Source organism: Loxodonta africana, chromosome 1, assembly GCF_030014295.1.
Source record: "Loxodonta africana isolate mLoxAfr1 chromosome 1, mLoxAfr1.hap2, whole genome shotgun sequence".
Taxonomy (NCBI): domain Eukaryota; kingdom Metazoa; phylum Chordata; class Mammalia; order Proboscidea; family Elephantidae; genus Loxodonta; species Loxodonta africana.
Window position 1 is genome coordinate 204,394,789 of NC_087342.1, and position 24,887 is coordinate 204,419,675.

Here is a 24,887-nt window from a genome sequence, read left to right on the forward strand (position 1 = left end):
CCTCCAGAGCTGACAGAGAGAGAAAGCCTTCCCCTGGAGCTGATGCCCTGAATTTGGACTTCTAGCCTACTAAAAAAATTAAAAAAAAATTTTTTTTTTTTGACTGTGAGACAATAAATTTCTCTTTGTTAAAGCTATCCACTTGTGGTATTTCTGTTATAGCAACACTAGACGACCAAGATAGCTGCTAACCAAAAGGTCAGCAGTTGAAGTCCACCTGCAGCTCCTTGGAAACCCTATGGGGCAGTTCTATTCTTTCCTATAGGGTTGCTATGAGTCAGAATAGACAGCAACAGGTTCGGGGGTGTATGTTTCTAAAGAGGTTAAATTCTCCCAGACTCTACTTTTTACTCTTAAACGAAGATATTAATACTACCCACCTTTTAAGGTTTCTTTGAAGATTAAAAAAGACATTAAGTGTGGAGTAAGCATTCCATAAATCTCAGTTTTAACTACCACAGAAACAAACCAATAACCTTAAGAATTTAAGAATAAGTAAAAAAGTAGGCACTACATTTGCTAGGAATTCTTTCTTATTTCTAACTCTTTTTACCATACTTTTTATGATAGTAAGGCTAAAACTCTAGCCAAGAGTTATGGGTTAAGCAAACTTTTTTTTTGGCACCAAAAAAAAAAAAATGTGGCTGATATGTAGCTAGCATATCAGAGTCACTTATAATGGGGACAAATAGTGATTATTTAAATAAGTACAATCCCCAGCAAAATTTTTAAGTCCAAACTGGTTTTCACCTATATCTCAGCTTCTAAAACGCCACTCACTTTCTAGTTCCTCACAGTCAGTCACCATGTCCTAATGGAACATGAAGCATTTATTTATCAGCCCAAGAGAAACACCCCTAGGGAGGTTAACACAAACATAAAATGCAGTCCACAGAATTTTGGATTATCTTTTACTGGTGTAGATCAGATCACTGGCTCTTAATTCAGGCTGTCCTCCCACCAGAAACTCTGATACAATTAGTCTGGAAGGAGGCCCAGGAACTTTCTTTTCTTTTTTTTAAAGCTCACCAGATGATTCTAATACGTGCCAGAGTCAAGAACCACTGTTGTAGATAACGGGGAGATTATTCAAAAGAATTCTGCAATTAAAATTTTGTTAAGCATAAATTCTAATAAGTGAGCACCTTAAAGATGAAATGTAATTATCAGACAATTAACAAGTAAGGCTCAGTTAATGTTTTATCTGTGGAAAAAAATTATGACAAATAAAAAGCCTATTTTACTAAAGAGAGCCTCAAAAGCTCTCTGATTGCTAAACATACCACATAATTATAAAATATTAGCCTGAATAAAATATTTACAGAATCACATAAACATGAATTCTTTACAGGAGCTCCATGTTCACTCATTAATTAAAAACAACGATCAGATAAGAACAATCTTTTTCACAGATAAACAATGACTAATACCTACTTTTTACAGTGAAGTTCTGTACAGAAGTAGATTTGGAAATCGTCAGAATTATGAAGCACATAAAGAAAACAGCATCGTTCTTCAAATTTAGAAATACTGAAATAAACAAACAAAAAAAAAGCATCATTCAGGAAAATACCAATACTTCTATGGATCTACAATGAAAAATAAATACCTTTTATATCCAATTTCAATTCTGATATCAATGCTATATGTAACAAAAAGTTATACACAGCATTTTAAAAAGGTGATATTCCCTGTGCGGCATGCTAAAATTATTTCATATTCTGAGAAGTGTCCCCCTATTCATATCTGCAGAGTTGGGATGCTCTCGGGTGTTGTAAGCACACATAGGCTATGTGTCCCTCTGTCACAGAATGGGCAAGGTCTGCCACCTACGACAGCACTAACCTGCCTAATGGGAAGAATAATGTGGAAGGCAGTAAAAACACCTCATTAGTTGTAGGGATTGCCGAGGAGTGAAGAAATGTGGAATAGCGCTTGGCTTGGACTGAACAAGTGGCTCACATTGTAGCAACATGGAATAATTTAGAGTTTATTAGCAGGTTATGCTGTTTTACACCAGGGACTGTCACACTTTTTTCATCCTGGGCCAGACAGTAAATGTTTTAGGTTTTGTAGGCCATGCTACTCAGTTCTGCCACTGGAGCATGTGAAAGCAGCCTTAAGCACTACAGCCTTAACCGAACTGAAATGAACTCAGTGCCATCGGGTCGATTACAGACCCAGCGACCTTATAGGACAGAGTAGAACTGCCCCATAGAGTTTCCAAGGAGCCCCTGGTGGATTTGAACTGCCAGCCTCTTGGTTAACAGCCGTAGCTCTTAATCACTATGCCACTACAGCCTTAAAAAAAAAAAATTTTTTTTTAGACAAGCCTTAAATGAATGTACATGGCTGCTTTTCAATAAAACTTTATTTATAAAAACAGGCAGCAGGCCAGACATGGCCTGTGGGCCAGGGTTTGCTGGCCTGTATTTTATGCCTTTGCACCTGCTGTTCCTTCAATTTTGAATGCCTGCTTTTTTCTGAGTTTTCAAAGAAACCCTTCTCATTACTTAAGACCCAGCTTAGACAGTCCCTCTCTCTCTTCCCTACTTCTACCCTAAACAAAAAGACTTCCTCTTGCACCTCTGCTCTTTGAACACACTTTTATCATTGCTCATCTCACATTGTACTGTCATTATTGTTAAATGTCTGCTACCCTACTGGGCTGAGAGCTCCTTGACAGCAGCAGAGTTCATGTCCTAGTCACTTTTGTGTCCTTAGCAATATTAAAATTTGACACAGAGTTGGTACCCAATAAATAAATACCCAATGGCTTGAACTGAGCAAGTTCTGAGGTGATGCAAGGCAAATTGCTGACCTAGTTGGAGTCGCTTCTATAGTTTGTCATCTCTTCCTCATAGAAGGAGCCAAGAAAAGTTAACGCTCTTTGAAATCACCCACTGGAACTCAAATTCCCTAACATGCAAACATGCAATAGCCATCTGTAGGTAAAGTATTCTATGTAAATGTCATAAATCACAACAAATGCTACATGGTGGTGTCATACCTAGTCAAAGAAACTCAATTCATTGGAAAGTAAATATGATAAAATGAAATTTATATTTGCATGCTTTTCTAGATGGATTGCTTAAAAATGAAGCAATAAATAGGATTGCCTTGCTAGTGACTGCTTTTAAAAATTAAATATTAAGAGAGTAAAGCTTTATTTGAGAAGGCATTGATTGGAAAGATATATATATATAATGAGTCATTCCATAATCTTGCTTGTTTCTGTTTGGATCATAAATGAGGTAACAGGTGGTTTTACCAGGCAAACTCCAATTATTAATGACTCAGACATCTGTACTGGTTCATGCTCCAACAAAGCCAATTATTATTACTCCAAAAGCAACAGGATATTGCATAACTGACCTGCAGAAATCTTTTGTTTTCTCTCATTTCTATTGTGTGGGGATAAATTATAGTAAACTCAACTAATTCGGTGTGAAATTTGCAAGAATTGGCTTAGCACTCGCATACACAGAATGAGTACTTAAATACTTAATCGATGACTCTTGATTTCGAAAAATAATCTCATGTCTAAATCCCAGGAAATGGTGTTTCCTGAGCCACTGACATGATGGCAGTGTCAGAACTGTGCTGAACTGAACTGAACCATTGTAATCTCCTAAGACTGAACTAAGAGTGACCTCAGGAAACGTCAAAAAAAAAAAAAGGATTCCCGATAGTCTCATTTCATGAATATTAGCTATAGGACAAAACCTGGCAGATGGCAAGGATATTTTGGATCCGTGCAAGAGTTGATCAGTTCTAGAATTCCAAAAGAAACTGAAAGCCATCCTCAACCATAAACCAGCAGCTCAACCAGAAAAAGGGGAGCCCACACAGCTCACTTTTATCTACACCTTGCTTCTGGTTCATAGTTCACATTTACCATTCAGTCACCGTATTTTAAGTAGACGACAAGCACAGTCAGTTCTACCAACAGTGAAAGTTTTGCCACAGAACTAGTCATAATGGAGACAGTGAGACTGAAGGAGATTGAGCATTTCCACCAATAGAAAGATCCTGGAAGTTCTTTGCATTTTTTTTTTAATCAGGACTAAAAGTCCTATCCAAGCCATGAACATCCCAGAAAAATGTCTTATAAGGAAACAAACTGTGCCAATGACACTTACCTCACTCCTCTGACAGAAGAGGCACTAAAATTCCACTCATGTATACCTTTCTAGAACATAAGGGAAGAGCAACAAAAATGCTGAGTCATTCAAATCGAAAACAACAAAAAATAACAATAATAACTTTGTTTTGTTATTTATAAATAATATACACAGAGGAATTATTTTCCTAGTGCATAATTCTTCATGAATAAATTATCTGGACAGAAACCAATTTTTTCTCAAGCCACGAGGGTAATGATCACTGTACCTAGTAATTCCTGTGCTTCCATGTGGCCTGAGAAAAAAACAGCTTCCTAAAAAGTCTAGGAAAAGTGTTGTTACTTGCCATCGAGTCAATTCCGATTCATGGCGACCTCATGTGTGCAGAGCAGGGCTGCACCATAGGGATTTCAAGGCTGTACCCTTTCGGGGGCAGATCAGCAGGCCTGACCTCTGAGGGAGTCTCAGGGCGGGTTCGAACTGCTAAGTTAAGGGCTTAACCGTTTGCACCACCTATGGACTCCCTAGGACAATTAGTCTCATTAAATTTTAACATCTGATTTTTAGAAGATTAACCTAATAACTGTTCTGCACTAATTTCATAAGAAAAAACCAAAATAAAACACAGTGATCAAAGTAATTCAATACAGCTAAGCAAAATGTCTGAGAAAGAAAAAGAAAAACATTAATTTGAATAAGCTCTTTGCAAGGCTTAAAGATAGTTATTTGGTTCTGAGTTATCTTTAGGTAAACTTTCTAGCTAAAATTACGGTTGTATTTATTCACAAAGTAATAGTGCAAATGTGTATGTGTGTGTACACACATGTATCTTGACCATGATAGCTACAATGTATTGCTACCTAATATATGCAAAATTCAATACACTAATAAAGGTTGAACATAAAACACTGGATGATCATATGATAAACATGGGTGATTTACAGGGCAAAGATGAAAAAACATGGGAATTTATTTCCTGAGTTTATTACTAAAACTGAATTAAAATTAACATTAAATGTATATGTGCCTAAATTAATTAAATTGCAACATGGACCACATACCCTATAAAAATATAAATCTGACAACAATATAGAATTAATAGCATATATATTTTACGTATAACTAAAGTAAATGAAAGGAGCCCTGGTGGCATAGTGGTTAAGGGCTCGGCTGCTGAATGAAAGGTCAGTGGTTTGAACTCACCAGCTGCTCCACGGGAGAAAGATGTGGCAGTCTACTTCTGTAAAGACTACAGCCTTGGAAACCCTATGGGGCAGTTCTACTCTGTCCTATCCAGTTGCTATTAGTCAGAATCAGCTCAATGGCAATGGGTTTGGTTTTAAAAAGTTGTTGGTATGTGTCCAGGTTTAGTAAAAACCAAATCTGTCAATTCCGACTCATAACGATCTTATAGGACAGAGTACTCTGAACTGTCCCATAGGGTTTCTAAGGAGTGGCTGGTGGATCCGAACTGCCAACCTGTTGATTAGCAGCTGAACTCTTAACCACTGCGCCATCAGGGCTCCAGGCTTAGTAAGTACTGTATAATAGTAAATGCACACTGAATTCAATTCTGTAAATGTAAAATGACCAAGAAAACAAGCTCTTAGCCACCCCCTTAAAATACTGCCAGGAAGTTGAGGCCTTGACTGGGCAAGTGAAATGAGTATCGAAAGCCTTGTGGTTTTGAGGTGGTGTGGAGTTCTCAACTTGGCCAAAGCAACTCAAAAAGCCACAATTTCTATCCACAGCCTACAGTTCTTTGCTAGGACCATGGAACTTAAAATAAAAGTAGATCCTCTCAGGCCCAAAGTAGATTTACTAAAAATCTTGTTCCGGTGTAATCAGTCAGGTCATGGGGATGTGTCCTGTATTAGCACAGAGCAAATCCTGTTGTGCATGAAGCCCAGGGAGGCAGGAGACCACAGAAAGATGCTCATGGAATGCGGCTCTCCTAACCAGAGTACCCAACCAGTAACCAGCTGCCGTGAAGTCGATTAACCAGAGTACAGAGGGAGTGAATTAAGGTAGTGGCCTCAGCTAGTAATTTGGAAACTTGGTTCTAAATCCTGCTAGCCTCGTGAACTTCCAAACAGACACAACCCTGGAGCTGCAGCTGTTACCTGTGTGCTACGTGCACACAATATAGCCTTATCCTGACAGCCTACAACTGAGCTGCTTTCTAGGGCCATCCCAGGAACCAGAGGTGGGGGCTGAGTTCAGAGCTGGCAGGGCCAAGCCTGCAACCCAGCAACTCAATACAGCAACTGGCACACATCAAAAAGACAGTACTGGGAAAATCTATCTTTCATTAGCCCTGTTCTCAGAGCAGCCAGCAAGAGATTTCCCACATTGGTTGGGCTAGTTGGCAGGTAAGGAGTACTGTACTGCATTTCCAGAGTTTAGGTTCCTGAAAGACTGTAAGTGCTGCCAGCGAATGTTCCATTTCTGGGCCAGAGATGGCCTGACAGGGAATGAAAAAGACCTCTACTCCTTTCGACCTTCCTACTAGGACTCACCACAAGGAGGCGCTGGGGAGCTGCAGAACCAAGAGGTAAGTGAAAAAGCTGCTGGAGCCCGTCTGAGGAGCAATGGTAGCACAGTAGTTAAGCGCTCAACTGCGAACCGAAAGGTCAGAGGTTTGAACCCCCCCCTCCCCGCCGCTCCACGGAAGATGTGGCAGTCTGCTCCCTGAAGATTACAGCCTTGGAAACCATGGGGCAGTTCTACTCTGTTACAGAATCACTGAGTTGGAATTGACTTGACAGCAACAGGTTTGGTTTGGTTTGGGTTTGGGGCCTGTCTGGGAGTCAGGGAAAAAAGGGAGGGCCAGGGGGTGAGCTAGAGTGATAATTCGCCCCACCAGACCCAAAACCAACACTAAACCTAATTCAATCAGCGTAAGCCCCATTTTCTAGGATCTGGTTAGCCTTGGTTCCCATGTGCGCAGTATGGCTAGAACAGGAACCAGGAGCTAAATTCTAAGCTAAGATTGCAGGAGCTATGCTGTGGCAGACACTGCTCGTTCCCTAGGCAACAGCCATCCTTTCCTTCTCCCTTGCTAATAAAAACGAATTTGGTTCAGCTTCAGGTGGCAATATGCTTAGGGAAGGTGAAAGCTGATTAGTCTAACTGCCATGGTAAGTCCATTTCTCTTGCCAGTGATTGGTTTAGGCACAGACACAGGATGCAACTTTTGGTACTAAAGAGAAGGCCTGGCCCTCTGCTTTGGATGCTGTCTGTGTGAGGGGATGCTTACACCTGTTATTTAAGAACATGAGAGAAGAAACTGAGAGTATTATAGAGATAACCCACTGCTGTCAAGTTGATTCTGACTTATAGCGAGCCTGTAGGACAGAGTAGAACTGCCCTGTAGGGTTTCCAAGTTTGTAATCTTTATGGAATCAGACTGCCACATCTTTCTCCTGAGGAGCAGCTGGTGGGTTCAAAGTACCGACCTTTTGGTTACCAGCCAAACACTTAACCACTGTGCCACAAGGGCTCCTTGCTGTAGAGATGCCAACTCGGAATTCTGACACCGTTAAGCCACTGAAATCACCCTCAATTCTGAATTCATTATAATTTGAGGTGACATTTTATTATTATTTAAACTACTTTTAGTTGGGAGAAGTCCCTGGGTAGTACAAACAGTTAATAAGAATGGCTGCTAACTGAAAGGAGATAGTTTGAGTCCACCTGGGGTACCTCAGAAGAAAAGCCTGGTGATCTACTTCTGAAAAAAATCTGCCATTGAAAACCCTATGGAGCACTGTTGCATGCAGACTTCCTTCAAGTACTAACTTGCTTTAAGCAGCAATAATCCACTGAACAAACAAAGAACTGTCAAGGGATTGGGATTCCCATTCTGCCCCTGACTGTAGACTATGATGCTGTAAGAATCCCTAAACTCTGGGGAACTGTATACTGAACTTCAAGTATTAAAAGTTGCAGATAAAGCATATAATTGTTCATTCAATGTTTTAGAATGAAAATACTGAGAGAGGGACTGAGTAAAGAAATATAATAAATGAAAAGCAACGTTTTCTGTTGTTTCACTAGCTTTTAGAGAAATTAGAAACATATTCAACAACAAAAACAATCCATTTCCTATTTAAATAAGACCTATTAAACCTGTTGATTAGGTCATTTAATTATAGGTGATGTAGTCCTTTAAACTAACATAGTAATAATAAACCTTTCTTATTTTCATTGCTTGTCATACCAATTTTACCATACCTATTTTAAAGGTAGATAAAAAGGCAATGGTAAAGAATACACTATGGATACAATAAGGGTTTGCAAAGACACTGACATAAATTCAGAATGAAAAACGATGTACTTAAGAAAGTTTAAATTTTTGAACAAGGAGAATGTTTAGCACTAAAGATAATGGGAAATGAGGACACTTGATCAAAAGATGGTAAAAACGGAAGCTCGACAATTCCCAGCCTAAATTGGTAACCTGTCTTAATATACATTCATATTTTAACATTTATTTCTTAGTATAATTAAAGGAAAAAATTGTCTCTACAATGATCACAAAACATAAGAGAATGAACACAAGGCTCACTTCGTTGAATGAAGAACCTCCAGGAAGGGGAAAATGATGACAACTAGCTAGAAATAGTACTCATTTTCCAAAAATTACTGGCTTACTTTCTATTCTCTTTCTGACTTCAAATACCTCTGGCTCCCGGTTCATTCTCCCGGTCTCACTAATCACTAATTCCTTTAGCTCCATTTAGTTGCCAAGTGTCCTTGGATGACTAGTTCTTTCTAATCAGAAAAACTTCTCTCCCAGATAATAATGTTCATGCCTCCTACTTCTCTTAGTTTTTGTGGTTTCAAGTAGATGGCTGCTACTTTTCAGCTTGTGAGAACACAGATGCATATACTTTTTAAAAGTATAAATAAAACACTATGTACTTTTTTGTTTTGTTTTGTTTTTATTGTGGTAAAACAAAACACTGGTAAATTCAACAATTTTTACATGAAAAATTCAGTGACATTGATCACAATCATTATGTTGTACAACTATTTCCACTATCCTTTTCCAAATTATTCCACATACTATGTACTTTTTAGAGCCCCAGTGGTACGATGGTTAAGAGCTCAGCTGCTAACCAAAAAAAAGGTCGGCAGTTCGACTCTACCAGCCACACCCTGGAAACCCTACGTAGCAGTTCTACTCTGTCCCATATGGTCGCTAAGAGTGGGAATTGACTCCATGGCAACGGGTTTTGGTTTTATGTATTTTTTTTTTTAATTTGTCGATTACAGATACATAGATAATTATATAGATTATTCTAAATTTTTTCTCTGGACCATTCTACTTGGAGTCATTCCGTCAATTCCAACTAAACAAGTCCAAGAAGAAACTCCATATGACTCCTCACAACTCAGGTTTTCCTTCTAACTCCTCTTCCAAGGCTATCAGTGTAATCACAATTCAAGTCATTTTACACTCACTCATTCCTCCCTTTTAATTCTTCTTCCTCATTAGTGATTAAGTCATTCATTTTTCGCTAGGTTCCCCTAACAGTCTTCTCTGTGGCCCTCCAGAGTCCAAGACTTTGGAAGTCCAATATCAAAGCCAGGTACATTTTATAGCCTTAATACCCACCAAAACCAAACTCACTGCCATGAAGTCGATTCCGACTCACAGTGACCCTATAGGACAGAGTAGATCTGCCCGATAGAGTTTCCAAGGAGCGCCTGGCAGATTCGAACTGCCAACCTCTTGATTAGCAGCTGTAGCACTTAACCACTACGCCACCAGGGTTTTAATAGCAACCCTTTATTGAGCAGGCACTGTGCTAAATGATTTATATGATTTCATTTAACCCTCACAATACCTCTATCGGGTACTATTATTCTCATTTTAAATGAGAGGAAATGCAGACATGGGGAGTTTAAGTGGATTACCCGGGTCACAAAGCAAGTAAGAGATAAGGTCACCCCTCCCACCTATGCAGCTTGACAATAGATAATTCTGTCTTCTTGACTACTGCTCTATTCTCCCTTCATGCCAGTCCCGGGCTTTTAAGAAACTTCAGTGGTCATTTATTTATACATGTCTCAATTCTTCTTAGCTCACGCAGCCTTCTATAGCTTTACATCATCCCACCTAGCCAACCACCTTTCTCACCACATTCAACACATTTCCCCTGATCATCAAGCAAGGTTCCCCAAGGCCCCTGAACATCCCATTCTCATTTTCATTTCAGTGCCTTTGTTGGAATTCTGCCTTACTCTTCTAATCTGGATTGTCTTCCCTTTCCCCTTTCTCTTCCAGCCCTATCCAGAGTCAAACTCCAAGTCTCACTTCCTTCAGGAAGTCTTCTCTAAAGGTGGTTGTGTTTAAGTCTTGCAACTCTGCATTTCATCAACAGCCATGACGCCAGCTGACTCCAGTCGGTAACATGAAATTACATAATAGCATGGAGAAAACTATGCATTCCCAGTACCAAATCTACCTCATAGTCTTCAATAGATTCTATTTTTTTTACAAAATAGTAGATTGATTTTTACATACATTAACCTGTTGCCATCAAGTCAACTCTAACTCATAGGGACCCTATAGGACTGGGCAGAGCTGCCCCAGAGAGTTTTCAAGGCTGTAATTTTTATGGAAGCAGACTGCCACATCTTTCTCCTGTAGAGGAGCTGGCATATTCTGAGCAGCTGGTGTGTTTGAACCACCAACCTTCTGGTTAACAGCTGAGCACTTAGCAACTGCACCACCAAGGTTCCCTGTACATGCACTAGAACTGATGAAGTACAGAAGTGGAAAGGTTTTATCCAAATGCATCCTATGGGTGGAAAATAAAAGTGTTTGGGATCCTTCTGAAAACAAGTGGTGGCACGTCCCACCTCATTTTGTACACAGCACATTCAGTCAGTGACTAATCTGAGATTTAGCAGCTACTTAGATAACCAAACAGATAGATATAATGAATTTTTTTTTTGTTGGGGGGGGGAGGTTTATAACAGTACCAGTGTAAGGCTAGAAGCAGTATTTTTTTGACAGGCTTCTCAGAATTAAGACACGCAGTTTTAAAAATTTTATATTTTATATAGTAATTCTTCAGTGTATAATTTATAACATGAATTTATAAAACAGCAGAGAAATATTCCAATTATGAGTACACTTTGGACGGTTATGCTATCTATAATAAAAATCAAACTAGCTCAATTATATTTTATTAAATAAGTGAAATTCATAACCCAAATTTAACAAATTTTATATTTATATTACAGAATATATTTATGCCAAAATAAATACACAGTTAAGCTATTTTTTCTTAATGCACGCAGATATGTACTAGAATATATAAATGCTAGGAGGGTGTAAAGGCCTCCATCACTAACTCTCCTGTCTTAATAATTATGTAATTTACCTTGTCATCAGGAAGCACATGCCAAATCGATATTGTCTTTTCCTCGACTTCGTTGTTGATAGACAAATAAGAAGGTTGGTAGATCTTGGTTGGTTCTAATATTAATACCTTGAAAACATAAGGAAAATAAACTAATACTAGTGACATAAGATTTAAACCACCTACAACTTCTACAACAAGAGCACTGACAAAGGAGATCAACTGATGAAGTTCTGCATCCAGTGCTGGAGTAAAACCATTTTAACTTCTGATTGTTGGCATTCCTATGCGCCTTCAACCATTTTATGGTATTATACAATTATCATAAAGTCCAGTAATGCAACACCTTTTACTATAAAGAAATTGAAAGAAAAATTTTGTAGTCCATATATTGGTTTGGCTGTCCCTAGAGAATCTACCAAGGATACCTTTTTAAAAGTTTATTTTTTTAATCATGTAAAACATAATCTGTTTCTATAAATATTCATGTCTCAGACAAAGGCAGACACATGGTAAAACAAATAATCCTGTGCACAGAAAAGACAAGACTCCATATATAGGATGTCACAGACTTAATTTAACTTTTCAGCTATCATACGTTACCGTAAGGACACAGCAGTATGGTTTTCCTAGCCCCGTAAATGGATTTAGAAATGATCTTTGGCTATTATTGTAAGAGCTTTATAAATAAACCAAGGGAATGAACATAGCTCGGAAGCAGTAAATGTGTTGTTGCACTGTCTCCAAAATCAAACTGGCATTTTCAGTAATGATATACTCAGCAGTACAAGAGAAAAAGAGAAATAAAACGTATGCCTATTTTGGATATGTATGGAACGTGTCATGTGTCTGCCTTTCTCTGACACATTTACATTTATAGAAACAGATTACGTTTTACATGATAAAAAAATAAACTTTTAAAAAGATATCCTTGATAGAGTCTCTGGAGACAGCCAAACCAATATATGGACTACAAAATTTTCTTTTCAAGCCGTGGTTGCACAATGGTCAAGAGCTACAGCTGCTAACCAAAAGGTCAGCATTTCTCTACTACCCACTCCTTGGAAACCCTATGGGGCAGTTCCCCTCTGTCCTGTAGGGTTGCTATGAGTAGGAACTGACTTGACAGCACCAGGTTTGGTTTGGTTTTGGATGAGGGGTATATGAGAAGTTGCGAATCTTCATGAAAAGACTGCATAACATACTATTACTAACATCTCATATTAGGGGCAAATAACCACACATGCCCTGATTTAAAAGATGCTACAATTATTATCTAACTGTACAAATGGTTAAAGGCACCTAACTAGGCCAAATTTGCTATGCAGACTTCAGCAGAAATGCTAAAAATAAAGGAAAGAAAAGCCAATATTTAGCCATCACAGAAAAGGGGAACAGTTCTTTCCACTTCACTACTTAAAACTCAAGAAAATTACCTTTTAGAACTAATCTTGAATCAAGTAAGTTTTCCAAATAAAGTGGAGAAAAAGACCTTCAGGAGACTCAGACAGCAAGGAGTTAGAGCCACACAATACATGATAACCTAAAAGTGCTGCTTGAGCAAGAAGGCACAAGAATCTGGGTTAGAAAATTGATTCTTGGTCATAAACCACAAACCCAATGTATTTATTTTACTCTAAATTTATCACTGCAGTAAATTTACTTAAGCTAAGGCACAGAGAACAAGAGAAAGGCGACTAGAAAAACAAAATTTTCTTTACTTCAAGCACATAAAACTGTAAGGGTTCGAAGCCTTTTTGGCCAGCCTCTAGCTATAAAAACAAGATACGATATACCACAAATAAACACACAGTAAGAATCCACAAGAAAACATATTTGCTCCAGGAGCATACTCACTTATCAGGCAAATCAAGGCCGAAATCCCACTCAATAGAGAATCAAGTGGTATTGATTAATAATGAAAATCAATTTTCTATCTAAACTTAGCAGAAATAGTACTCTCCAATTGAAGTATCCCGGTGTTTGTGAAATTAAAAACATATAACATGGCATAAAACGTGGGTTTCCCAAAATATCACCCAAGTCTCTACAAGGACAAATAAGAATATATGTTTTTCCCTAATTATGAGGGTATATTATTTTACATTAGAAAAGGAAAGCTCCAGATTATCTCCTATCTTCTTAAAATACGTCTTTATTTTCACCATGGATACTTCTAATAGATAAAATCTGAACTATATGTTCCTATCTGGAGACAGGGAATAAAAACAAAGTCGCAGTTATAATTGTATAAAGCTTTTTGAGCCCTTTGATCTATGCTTGAAATGACAAGCATGAAGGGTTTCTACCAAGCACTATAGAGATCACACAAAGGCTGGGGCAGGGCGGGGGGGGGGGCGGGGGGGAAAGAAAAGGAAAAGGAGGTAATCTGACCATAAAGCTAGATACAGCTCATTGAAGAGTATACATACTTTCTTGCTTTTAATTTCTAGTCTTTTACACCAGTCAGTATAACAATTAACTGCTAACTTCCTGTGTCTGAAGCAGGAAGAAAGATAGCAAGGCCTATATAAAGAGTAGATATTACCTAGCGTTTCATGTCTAAGTTTCTACAGTGAGTAGAAGACTCTACAGTCCTCAAAAGCACCACGCTCCTCCTCTTCCTCTCTCCTCATATTAAGTGATGGCCTGATACACTCGTAACTTTTCAATGTAGGAAGTAAAGAAAATACACAGAGGAGAAAGGTGAGGAAATAATAATAATAAATGATCGAATCACTCAAATCATTTCGCAAATCAACTTTTATCTGCTTCCTTTTGCCCAGGTGCATGGTTACTTCTAGAAGGAATGAGAAAGGATATGGTAGGGAGATAAATGGTAACAAAACCAAAACCAAAACCAAACCCATTGCCATCGAGTCCATTCCGACTTATAGCAAGCCTATAGGACAGAGTAGAACTGCCCCACAGAGTTTCCAGGAAGCACCTGGTGGATTTGAACTGCCAACCTTGTGGTTGGCAGCCGTAGCACTTAACCACTACACGACCAGGATTTCCAGAAACAATCAAACTAGTCAATATTTTCTAATATCAGTCATCCTGGTTTTTAGTCAGATCCACTTCAAAGTTAAGATGTCATCACTCCAGTCAAGGCCTGCTGCAGCCTTTTTAAGTGTGAGCCACAAGGAGATGTTACTTCGGGACAGGATGAGTTAAGAGTAGCTAATACAGCACCACCAGTACTAGAGGCCTTTCTTTCTCCATGCTGTGCATCCAGCATGACAAATCCCAATGGTTGCAGTGGGTGTGTTTGGTAGGAAACGTAAATGAGTGAAGAGAGATGTACAGAACTGTAATTGACATCCTTGCTGCTTGGCTCAGTAGACAAACTGCCATCCCTTCAATTTTTCAATAGTCCAAAATTTGCATTTTATGTGAATTCTCCTTATTTTTTATTTGATTTTATTCATAAACAGTTTTTCAGTTTAAATACTCCTTTTCATCCATTTTATCTATCTTTTCCTCTAACATCTTAATCAGTTATATGAAGTCCTTATATGCTAATTCCTATATGTGGCTCACCTCTGGGTCTGCCTCTACTGGCTATCTTAGCTCTTCATTACCAGTCACTTTTTTCCTACTTCTTAGAATACCTAGTAATCTTTGATAACTGGTCATGTGAATGACACATTATAGAGGCTATGGATTATACCAACCCAGAATATTGAGGGTTTTTTTTTTCTGGCTAATAGTTAAATTACCAGTGCATCACTTGATCCTGTGGAGGTCTAGTTTTATTTAGGCTTGGTTAAGATTTTAGTTTTGCCCTTATTCTAGGACTTGGGCTTTCTGTGTCTCAACTAAATGCTTGGGGTGTTCACCCAATTCTCTTTACTATAGCTAGGCTGAAAGTCCAACATCTTATCCCTGCATCGTTCAAGCTCTGGAATCTCTGTTCACCTTTCAGCCTCCCAAGAGCTACTCTTTGCCAGGCCTCCTACAATCTTACCCCTTGCTAACACAATCCAGGAGTTGGCCTAAGATGCAAGAGAAATATCCAGGCAAAATCCTCTGATTCTCCAATACTCTTCCCTCCATATTCCTGCTGCCTTAGAGCCCCAAACACTGACCTCTGCCTCCTCTGCCTGGGTAGAATGCTGATCCCTACTACAGGGCTCTCCCATGCTTCAGCCGGAAAAATGACCTTAGGGAAAATGAATGAATGTGAAGCTCAACTCAAGTCCCTTCCCCTTCTCAAAGACTGCAGACATGCAATGATTGCTGTCTAATGCCGGCACACAGGTATTTTAATTATTTTTGTCCAGATTTTATAGTTATTTACAGCAAGAGGATAAACTCAATGCCATGTACTTCATCATAGTCAGCACTGGAGGTCCAAGTCTCTTTATTCTCTTTTTTAATTGGTGTGGTCTTTAAAACATACAAACTTAATCATGTGTACATCCTTACACATAATAAGAGAAATATTAATTACAATGACCCTGATATACCATTTTCCACCTATCAGCTGAGTGAAAGTATAAGTCTGATAAACATATTTTGTTGTAGAGACTATGTTGCCAGTGAGAATGTCAGTCTTATGAAGGACAATACAGAAATATCAATCAATTCCATTCCTGGGAATTTATCCTACAGATGTATTTGCATGTGCGCAAAATGGTATATGAACGAGGTATTTCAGTGCAGCATTATTCATAATAACAAAACAATGGCAGACATCCATCAATAAATTGTGTTTATTATTTTGGTGTGATGGATCACTTTTGTGTGACCTTTGTAGCCATGGTTCTAGTAATCACACCCAAGTTGTGGCCATTGCAATGAATTATTGAGCCCAGTAGAGAAGTAGAGAGTGCCATGGGAGGGACCATTGGTGTCAGAATCAGTAAAGATGGTGGAGACGGGAGGCATGTCTGACCTCCACCTCATAGCAATCAGCCTTGGGCTATTGGTCTTGATTCTCCTTCCCCTTTGTGAAGTTAGAGGAGGTCAGACACCACTGCCATGCCATTTTTACGATTATATATATTATATAAATTTACTTAACAAAATAAGTTAAATAAGTTATGGTACATTGATACATTAGAATACTATGCAGTTGTTGTTTAAAAAAAAAAAAGAATGAATAAGCTGTCCATGTAATAACTGGAAAAATCTCCTTGATACATTGCTTAGTTAAAAAAAAAAAAAGCAAGGTATAGAACATTGTACGTAATATTCCTCTTTAAATGAAAAAAAGGAGAAATAATAAGAATGATATTTATACCGTGCTGACTAAGAGGTTGGCAGTTCGAACCCTCCAGCTACTCCTTGGAAACGCCATGGGGCAGTTCTACCGTGTCCTACATGGTCACTATTAGTTGGAATCGATTCAGCGGCAACAAGCTTTTGACTACATTCCAGGTATACCATTCCAGTGGTTTTAAATATATTAATTCATTAAATCTGCATCATAACCCTATGACTTGGGTACTACCCATTTTGTAGATGAAGAAGCCAAAGCTCAGAAAGGTTAAGTAACTTGCTTGAGGTTACACAGCTAGTAAGTGGCAAAGTGGGACAGAACTCATGCAGACTGGCTCCAGAGTCTACTACACAATAAAGGTTCTCTGTATTCTAAATTTATATTCAGAAAAAGAAACACATAGGTCTTAATCAATTTGCTTAACAGGTATGTGATATTTTAAACTTGACTATGTTATTTGCTGAATCATTTCTTTATCCACATATACTGTTTCTTGATTTTTGCTTCTACAACCGAGGCAGCAATAGAAAATTAGTGTTTTTATTTCTGAAGGATAAATTTGTTCCTATAAGTAGAACTGGTGATTGAACATATACACATTCAACCTTACTAGATACTGACAGATTACTTTCATAGTATTCTTTTTAAATTTTAAGAATAAAAAACCTATTGCCATGGAGTCAGTTCCAACTCATAATGACCCTACAGGGGACAGAGTAGAACTGCCTCCACAGAATCCCAAGGTTGTAATCTTTACAGAAGCAGACTGCCACATCTTTCTCCCTCAGAGCAGTTGGTGGGTTCAAACCGCCAACCTTTTCGTTAGCAGCTGAGTCCTTAACCACTGACCACCAGAATATCTTAAATTTGAGGATATAAGATAACAAACATCTATGCCTACCACACACAAAATATTGCTACACTGTCATGTCTGCTATAAAACTTCTTTTTTTAAATGAAATGTTGCAAAGTTGAAATCCCCCATGATCCTTGTCAGGGACTGAATTATGTCCCCTCAAAAATGTGTGTATCAATTGGGCTGGGCCCTGAATGCCCATATTGTGTGCTTTTCTTACATGTTGTAAATCCTGCCTCTATGATGTTAATGTGGGAGGATAGGTAGCAGTGGTGTTAGTGACACAGGACTCAACCTACAGGATTGGATTGTGTTTTGAGGCAATCTCTTGAGATACAAAAGGTAGAAGCAAGCAGAGAGGGGACCTCATACCACCAAGAAAGCAGCACCAGGAGTAGAGCGTGCCCTTTGGACCCAGGGTCCCTGTGCCTGAGAAGCTCCTTGACCAGGGTAAGATTGATGAGAAGGCCGACAGAGGGAGAAAGCCTTGCCCTAGAACTGACTCCCTGAATTTGGACTTTCAGCCTACTTTACTGTGAAGAAATAAATTTCTCCTTGTTAAAGCCACCCACTTGTGGTATTTCTGTTATAGCAGCACTAGTTGACTAAGACAATCCCCTATACAATCCTATCATGTTCTTCCTTAGATGATTTGCTAAAACAAATTCAGCAATTCCATGTCTACCAGTAATCTATAAACATGTTCATGTCCCCATACCTTTGCTAGCTGTTGCGAACTTTTTAATTTTTTCTAGTCCAATGGGCAAACAAACAAAAAACATTGTCTCATTTTAACTTGCATTTCCTTAACTACCCAGTGAGGTTAATCATCTTTTTGTATGATTTATCGATTTGTCTTTTTTCTTTGTCTTATCAATTCGTAGGGATTTTTGCATATTGGTCAAATTAATCATTTTGGAGTAGCATTTTCTTCTTGTCTAACAATTTTCCATTTGGTCTGCTTACGGTGTTTTTGTTTTTTTAACTGAACAAAAGTTTTGATTTTTTAACAAACTCAGTATTTTCCTTTGGGCTTATAGGTCCCTTTCTTGCCTAAGGAAGGCTCTTTCCACCTGGTAGTTATACCTACATTCTCCTACCTTCTTTCTTATTATTTTCTCATTTTAATTTTTACATTAATTTACTTATATTGTCACAAACTAATTCATATTAGACTAATTTGATGAGCTCAGAACAGCTAATATGAGTAATTTCCTTTCATAGCTAATTTTCTAGTTAGTCAATAGTCAATTAAGTACTTCAGCCCTGTGTTCTCCTTCTGCACCCAATACTACCACTTAGGGTACCAGCTAAAGGTCAGCTGCCAGCTCACTCTAGGATTGATATTTCCCCAGGCTATGTATTCTCTGGGCTAGAAAATAACCTAGTGTTTCAGTTTGAAAGGCTTTTCAATTAAAGAGCCTGCTTAGCTTAAGGTTTCATCTGAAAGCAGGAGTAAAAGAAATCATGTTAATGCCAGTAATGGATTTAATTAATTGAAGCAGATGATCCTATCGACAAGAACTAGCAAACAAGATTTTACAATAATTGAAACTTGTCACCACCTCTGAGTATTGAGACCGGAGTGCTCATACAGAGAGATTCATGGCATCACTTTGAGAGCAAAGAAATTTGTGCACATAATGAGTTGCCAGTAATTCTCCAATTGGATGCCAAAGCCATACTGCATTTGATGGTATTCTGAAAACTAACAGGATGGGGTAGACACCAGCTGAGAAGATGGGCAATATGTTAAAACATATACATTGTAACTTCATTCACAATAAACAAAAGGTGGAAACCAAGTGTTCACCAACAGATGAATGGATAAATTAAATGCAGTATGTAGATACAATGGAATTGTTATTTAACCATAAAGAGAAATGATATTCTGATACAGGCTAAGACATGGATGAACCTTGAAAATATGCTGAGTGAAATAAGTCAGACACAAAAATGGAGAAACACTCTATCACTCTATCATTCCACTTACATGAAATTTCTAGAACAGACTAATGCAAAGAGACCAAAGTCTATTAGTGGTTACCAGGGGCAGGAGGGAGAGGGGAAATAGGGGTACTGCTTAAGGGGTACTGAGTTTCTGTTAAGGGTGATGAAAAAGCTTGGAAACACAGTGATGACTGTAGCACAACATGGTGAATATACTTAATGTCACTGAATTGCCACATAAAAATGGTTGAAATGGCAAATGTTCTGTTATACACATTTCATCAAAATAAAAATTAAAATATATGTCCATTTGTGTCTATTGTGCATTTAAATATATATATTTAATGTCCACTTAAAAAAAAAGAAACCCATTGCTGTCAAGTCAATTTCAGCTCATAGAAACCCTATAGGACAGAGTAGAACTGCCTCATATGGTTTCCAAGGAGCAGCTGGTGGATTCGAACTGCCATGCTTTTGGTTAGCAACAGACCTCTGAACCACTGTGCCAATTTAAAGACCAACCAAAATGAACTGCAGACCAGAACCTATGAGTCATCATTTCTCATGGTCTAAAAGCACTGTAAAAGTGACCAGGGGTACCACATATAACTCTGACCCACACAGGTAATGAGTGGTGGACACAAAGAAAATGCAGGTGGGCCTGATAATTCCCACTACAATAATGGTGATGAGATTGATGAGATATTGGTATATATCATCAAAATTGCATTATTGATTAAAAACATCCATCTGTCTGGTCTGAAGAGACATCTTGGCTTGCTGAGAAGCCTGGGAAGCACACTTTATCATCTATCAAAAGAAACCATACACATTTCACGGCAAAGAGAAACTGTTTTGAGAAGTTATTTTTAAAAAGTTAGCCAATACATGCCAATTTGCAGAAAACAAATACATTAACCAGATGACTATCATCCTAAGACATGAAAATCAGCACACTAGTACTATTACAATCAGGGTACAAGATGTTTCTTAAATAAAAGAAACAAAATTAGAAATTGACTTAGCATTAAATGAAGTGTACTCACAGGAAACCTAACTACAGTAACATCTGTCTTTGTGGCCTCGACCAGGAAATCCATCCAGAAGTCCACGAGTTCCTGCTTGGCCACAGGCTGTTCTGTAGTCAGTTTTGCAAAATGCTTGTATATCAAAATTGTCTCTACAATAGACTTGAGGTACCTAAGAATTAAAAGACATAAAACATTTAACCGCCAAATTTCAAAGCTTTTCCCATGTATCCCATTATCCTTCTCTAAATGTAACTTAAATCTGGCGATAATAATTACGCATTCAGAGTTACCAAATATTTATTCACTGTTTATTACATACCATGTACTTTACCACATCATCTCATTTAAATCTCACCAAAATTCTGTAAGGTAGGCCATTTTTACCCGTTTCCTAGATGAGGAAACTGAGGCATAGAGACCATAAGTAACTTGAACTAGAGTTATACATCTACTTAAAATGCGACTTTTAAAATAATGCCTATATTCTATTCAAGGATGTGGTTAACGAATTTGTTTTACAATCTGCTTCCTTAAGGAAGCTTTCCTAAATAGGCTGTTCGTAAGAAATCCTTACTTTGCTCTGAAGTCACTCAGCTTACATATTCTACAAATATTCTTAAACTTAGTAAGACTGATGGTGCCTTGAAGGACAAAGTTAGGAAAAATGAGGAGCAATGAGGAATGAATGTGCAAGCGCTTTGTAAATCAAAAACATAGAAGTTAACATTCCATAAACATTAAGACAATGAAAACTGAAGGCATTGTTTTGCAGTGGTTATTACTATCATATTATTTACATAGCAAGGGCTACAATGAATAAATGATGTTCAAAGTTATCAGAACCTATAATCAACACATTTTCTTTAAACATCTCATTTTCCTCTAGATCCTGCATTTAATTCTGTAAGTAAATAAAATACCCTAATTTTCAGTTCAATAAATATAATTTAGGAACAAGTGATAGGAGCCGTTTATGAAAAGTAATTGTTGTATAAATACATAACATAGTAAAATATTTACCATGCTGGTGTCTTTAGTTTAAAAAGCTTTTCCGACGCTTGAATGACTCTCATGTGGTCATTGGCCAGGACGCTGGCCCCCAGAAAAAATCCAACTTCCCAGTAGCTCTGGAGTTTTTCCAGGTTTCCCTTTTTACCAAGAAGGCTGCTTAGCTTCACACCTAAAAGATGAGTGAGCAGGAAGTACAATGTTACAAGCACGTAGTTGGCAGACAGAGCTGACGTTTTGTTAAAAAGCAAAATTAAGCCTTCATTTCTCCTTTCAGATTAAAATAACTTTGTTAATTTTCTAATCATAAAAGTGGCTTAAGCTTTATATATATATATATATGCTAACAATGGACTCAAACATAACAACGATTATGAGAATGGTGCAGGACTGGACAATGTTTCACTCTGTTGTACATACAGTTGCTGTGAGTCAGAACTGATTAAACAGCACTTAACAATAAAATAAATACATATATATATCTCTACGTATATATGTATAATCAAAAAACCGAACCTGTGCTGCCAAGTCAATTCTGACTCATAGCAACCCTACAGGACAGAGCTGAACTGCCCCATAGGGTCTCCAAGGAGTGGCTGGTGAATTTGAACTGCAGACTTTATGGTTAGCAGCTGAGCTCTTAACCACCGATATGTAAATATATATAGATATATATAAACCAAACCCACTGCCGTCGAGTCGATTCTGACTCATAGTGACCGTATAGATATATATAGTCAGGCTAATCAGAAAGGGACATAGAAGAAACTGAAAATTACTCAGTAATTTGAAAAGCCAATGATGGCTGCCACTGTCCTTTTGATGTACATCATTCTAGAATCTGTCTGTGTGTGTATATATGTGTATATATATATACCCAAAAACCCAGTGCCAATATATTCAGAAATTAACTGTGTTCCCATCAAGTCAATTCTGACTCATGAGCTTGCCCTATAGAGTTTTCAATGGCTGATTTTTGAAAGTGGATCACCAGGCCTTTCTCCCAAGGTACCTCTGTGTGCAACTGTACCACCAATTTTCAGTTAGCAGCAGAGCACATTACCTGTTTACACCACCCACGTGTTCCAGGGACTTCACTCAGAGGCACCTGGAAGACCTAGAAGTAAACTTGCTTTGGACAAAAAATGTGCCCATTTGTGCTGATACATTTTGTATTGTAACATGTTAATTACAGTAACGTGTAATGTATAAATGTAATACAATTGTAATGCAATTTGTACTGTAATGTTCCCATCGTGTACTGATACATTTTGCCAAATTGCCCTCAAGAAATGCTGCACCAATTTCCTCTCTCACTAGTGGCAGCTAACAATAACCTCTTGCCCACAGCCCTCTCAATTTGGGGTATGATTGTGCCAATGTGATGAAGGAAAAAAATAATTTATTGCCCTTTTTAACCACTGAAATTGACTATCTTTTCATATGTTTATATTTCTTTTGTGAATTAGTTTTTATGGTCTTTATAGATGATGTATGAAAGTTGACTGTACATGAAGTTATTGATCTTTTAAGTATGGAGTTAAGAAATGCTCTAATTCTTAATATTTTGGAGTTCTCTTTCTCTCTATTGAAAGAAACACAGGAATAAACATTTTAGTACCTAAAATATGTTCTATAAAAAAAATATTTAGGATTATTTCCATAGGATACCATCTCAAAAGCAGCTTTACACTTGGGTCAAGACTATGAACATTTTCAAGGGTCTTGTTCCAAAGAGTCAAATTGTTAAAGTACTACCTCTGATAGACAAGTATACCTGTCTACCAAGTCCTTCAAGTCCCTGGTGATACAAACAGTAAATGCACTTGGCTGATAACCAGCTGGCTGGTGGCTGGAGTCCACCCAGAGGTGCCTTGGAAGAAAGCCCCGGAGATCTACTTCTGAAAAAAATCAGCCACTGAAAACTCTATGGGGTACAGTTCTACTCCGACACACGTAGGGTTGCCATGAGCTGGGGTTGGCTCGACAGTAACTGGCTGGCTTACCAAGTCATTAACAGCTCAACACTTCTTTGTGCTTAACAAATCTTTGGCTAAATTTATAAGCAATAAATAATACATCATTGCTGTATTAACTACCATTTCTTTGATTCAATTGTCTGTTGACTCATTGTTGAACCCATTTAAATTTTGACAATGATCTAATTAGAATTGGGTGGCTTCTAAGTATTGAATGTTTTTAATAGTTTAATTTCAAACATAGCTTTGTTACCCTGAAGCAGTTACTAGATTCAAGGCTGTTTTAGTGAAGAAAGTCAGGAGACAGGGCCTTAACTTAACACGTACTGCATGCCGACCACTGTGCATGAGATATTAGAAATGTTAACTCTTCTAATCCACACAACAACTCAATGAGTTAGAGATTATCTCCCTTTGCAGTGAGGAAAACAAAGCCCAGAGAGGCTTAACAATCGATGTCTAACACCTTGTAAGTGGTGGAGGTTAGATTCTTTTCTTTTTAACTTCTCACTATGAAGAATTCCAAACGTACATAAAAGGAGAAAGAATACTACAATGAATGATCATATGTTCAACAACTGTTAACATTTTTCTATTGCTTCATCTTCCTGAATATTTTTGCTGAACCATTTTAAAATAAATTACAAACGTGATGACATTTCACCCTTACGCACTGTAGCATATAAGGCTATTCTCCTACATATCCTATTCCATTATTGGTGACCCCATGCACAACAGGACGAAAGGCTGCCTAGTCCTCCGCCATCCCCATAATCAGTTGTGCATCAGACTGTTGTGCTCTATAGACTTTTCATTGGTTAATTTTCAAGAAGCAGATCACCTGGCCTTTCTTCCTAGTCCATCCTAGTCTGGAAGATCTGCTGAAACTTCTTCAGCATCATAGCAACAAGCAGTCTACCAGTGACAGCGGGGCAGTGGCTGCATATGTGCACTGGCCGGGAATTGAACCCGGTTCTCCCACAGGGAAGGCAAGAATTCTACCACTGAACCATCAATGCCTCATTCCATTATTGAACCTATAATAATTCCCTAATAGTATCTAATATCCAGTCCTGATTCAAATTTCCTAATTGTTCTCAAATCTCCTAGAGCTGTTGTCCAATCCAGAATGGAGTAAAGAATCACTCATTGCATTTGGTTTTTATGTCTCTAAATCTCTTTTAATCTAACCAATCTACCCACACTTTTCTTCATGACATTGAGTTTCTGAAGAGACCACAGGGCTGACTTATAGAATGTCCTTACTTTCTAGATTTCTCTGATGGGTTCCACATGGTGTTATTTGACTTATTTCTCTATACCCTGGGATTCC

General features: G+C 38.0%; 1 protein-coding gene across 4 annotated transcripts in view; it reads right to left on the reverse strand.

Annotated features, from left to right (window-relative positions):
* Positions 1-24,887, reverse strand: part of MAP3K5 (mitogen-activated protein kinase kinase kinase 5) — a 237,533-nt gene that overhangs the window by 78,351 nt on the left and 134,295 nt on the right. For all 4 annotated transcript variants that reach the window (XM_064291248.1, XM_003404038.4, XM_023555048.2 and 1 more), the window contains exons 9-13: positions 21,588-21,747; positions 20,583-20,736; positions 11,525-11,632; positions 4,143-4,192; positions 1,435-1,530 (exon numbers count right to left, since the gene is read on the reverse strand). In XM_064291248.1, coding sequence (XP_064147318.1) covers positions 1,435-1,530; positions 4,143-4,192; positions 11,525-11,632; positions 20,583-20,736; positions 21,588-21,747 — 568 coding nt within the window. The remainder of the gene's footprint in view (positions 1-1,434; positions 1,531-4,142; positions 4,193-11,524; positions 11,633-20,582; positions 20,737-21,587; positions 21,748-24,887) is intronic.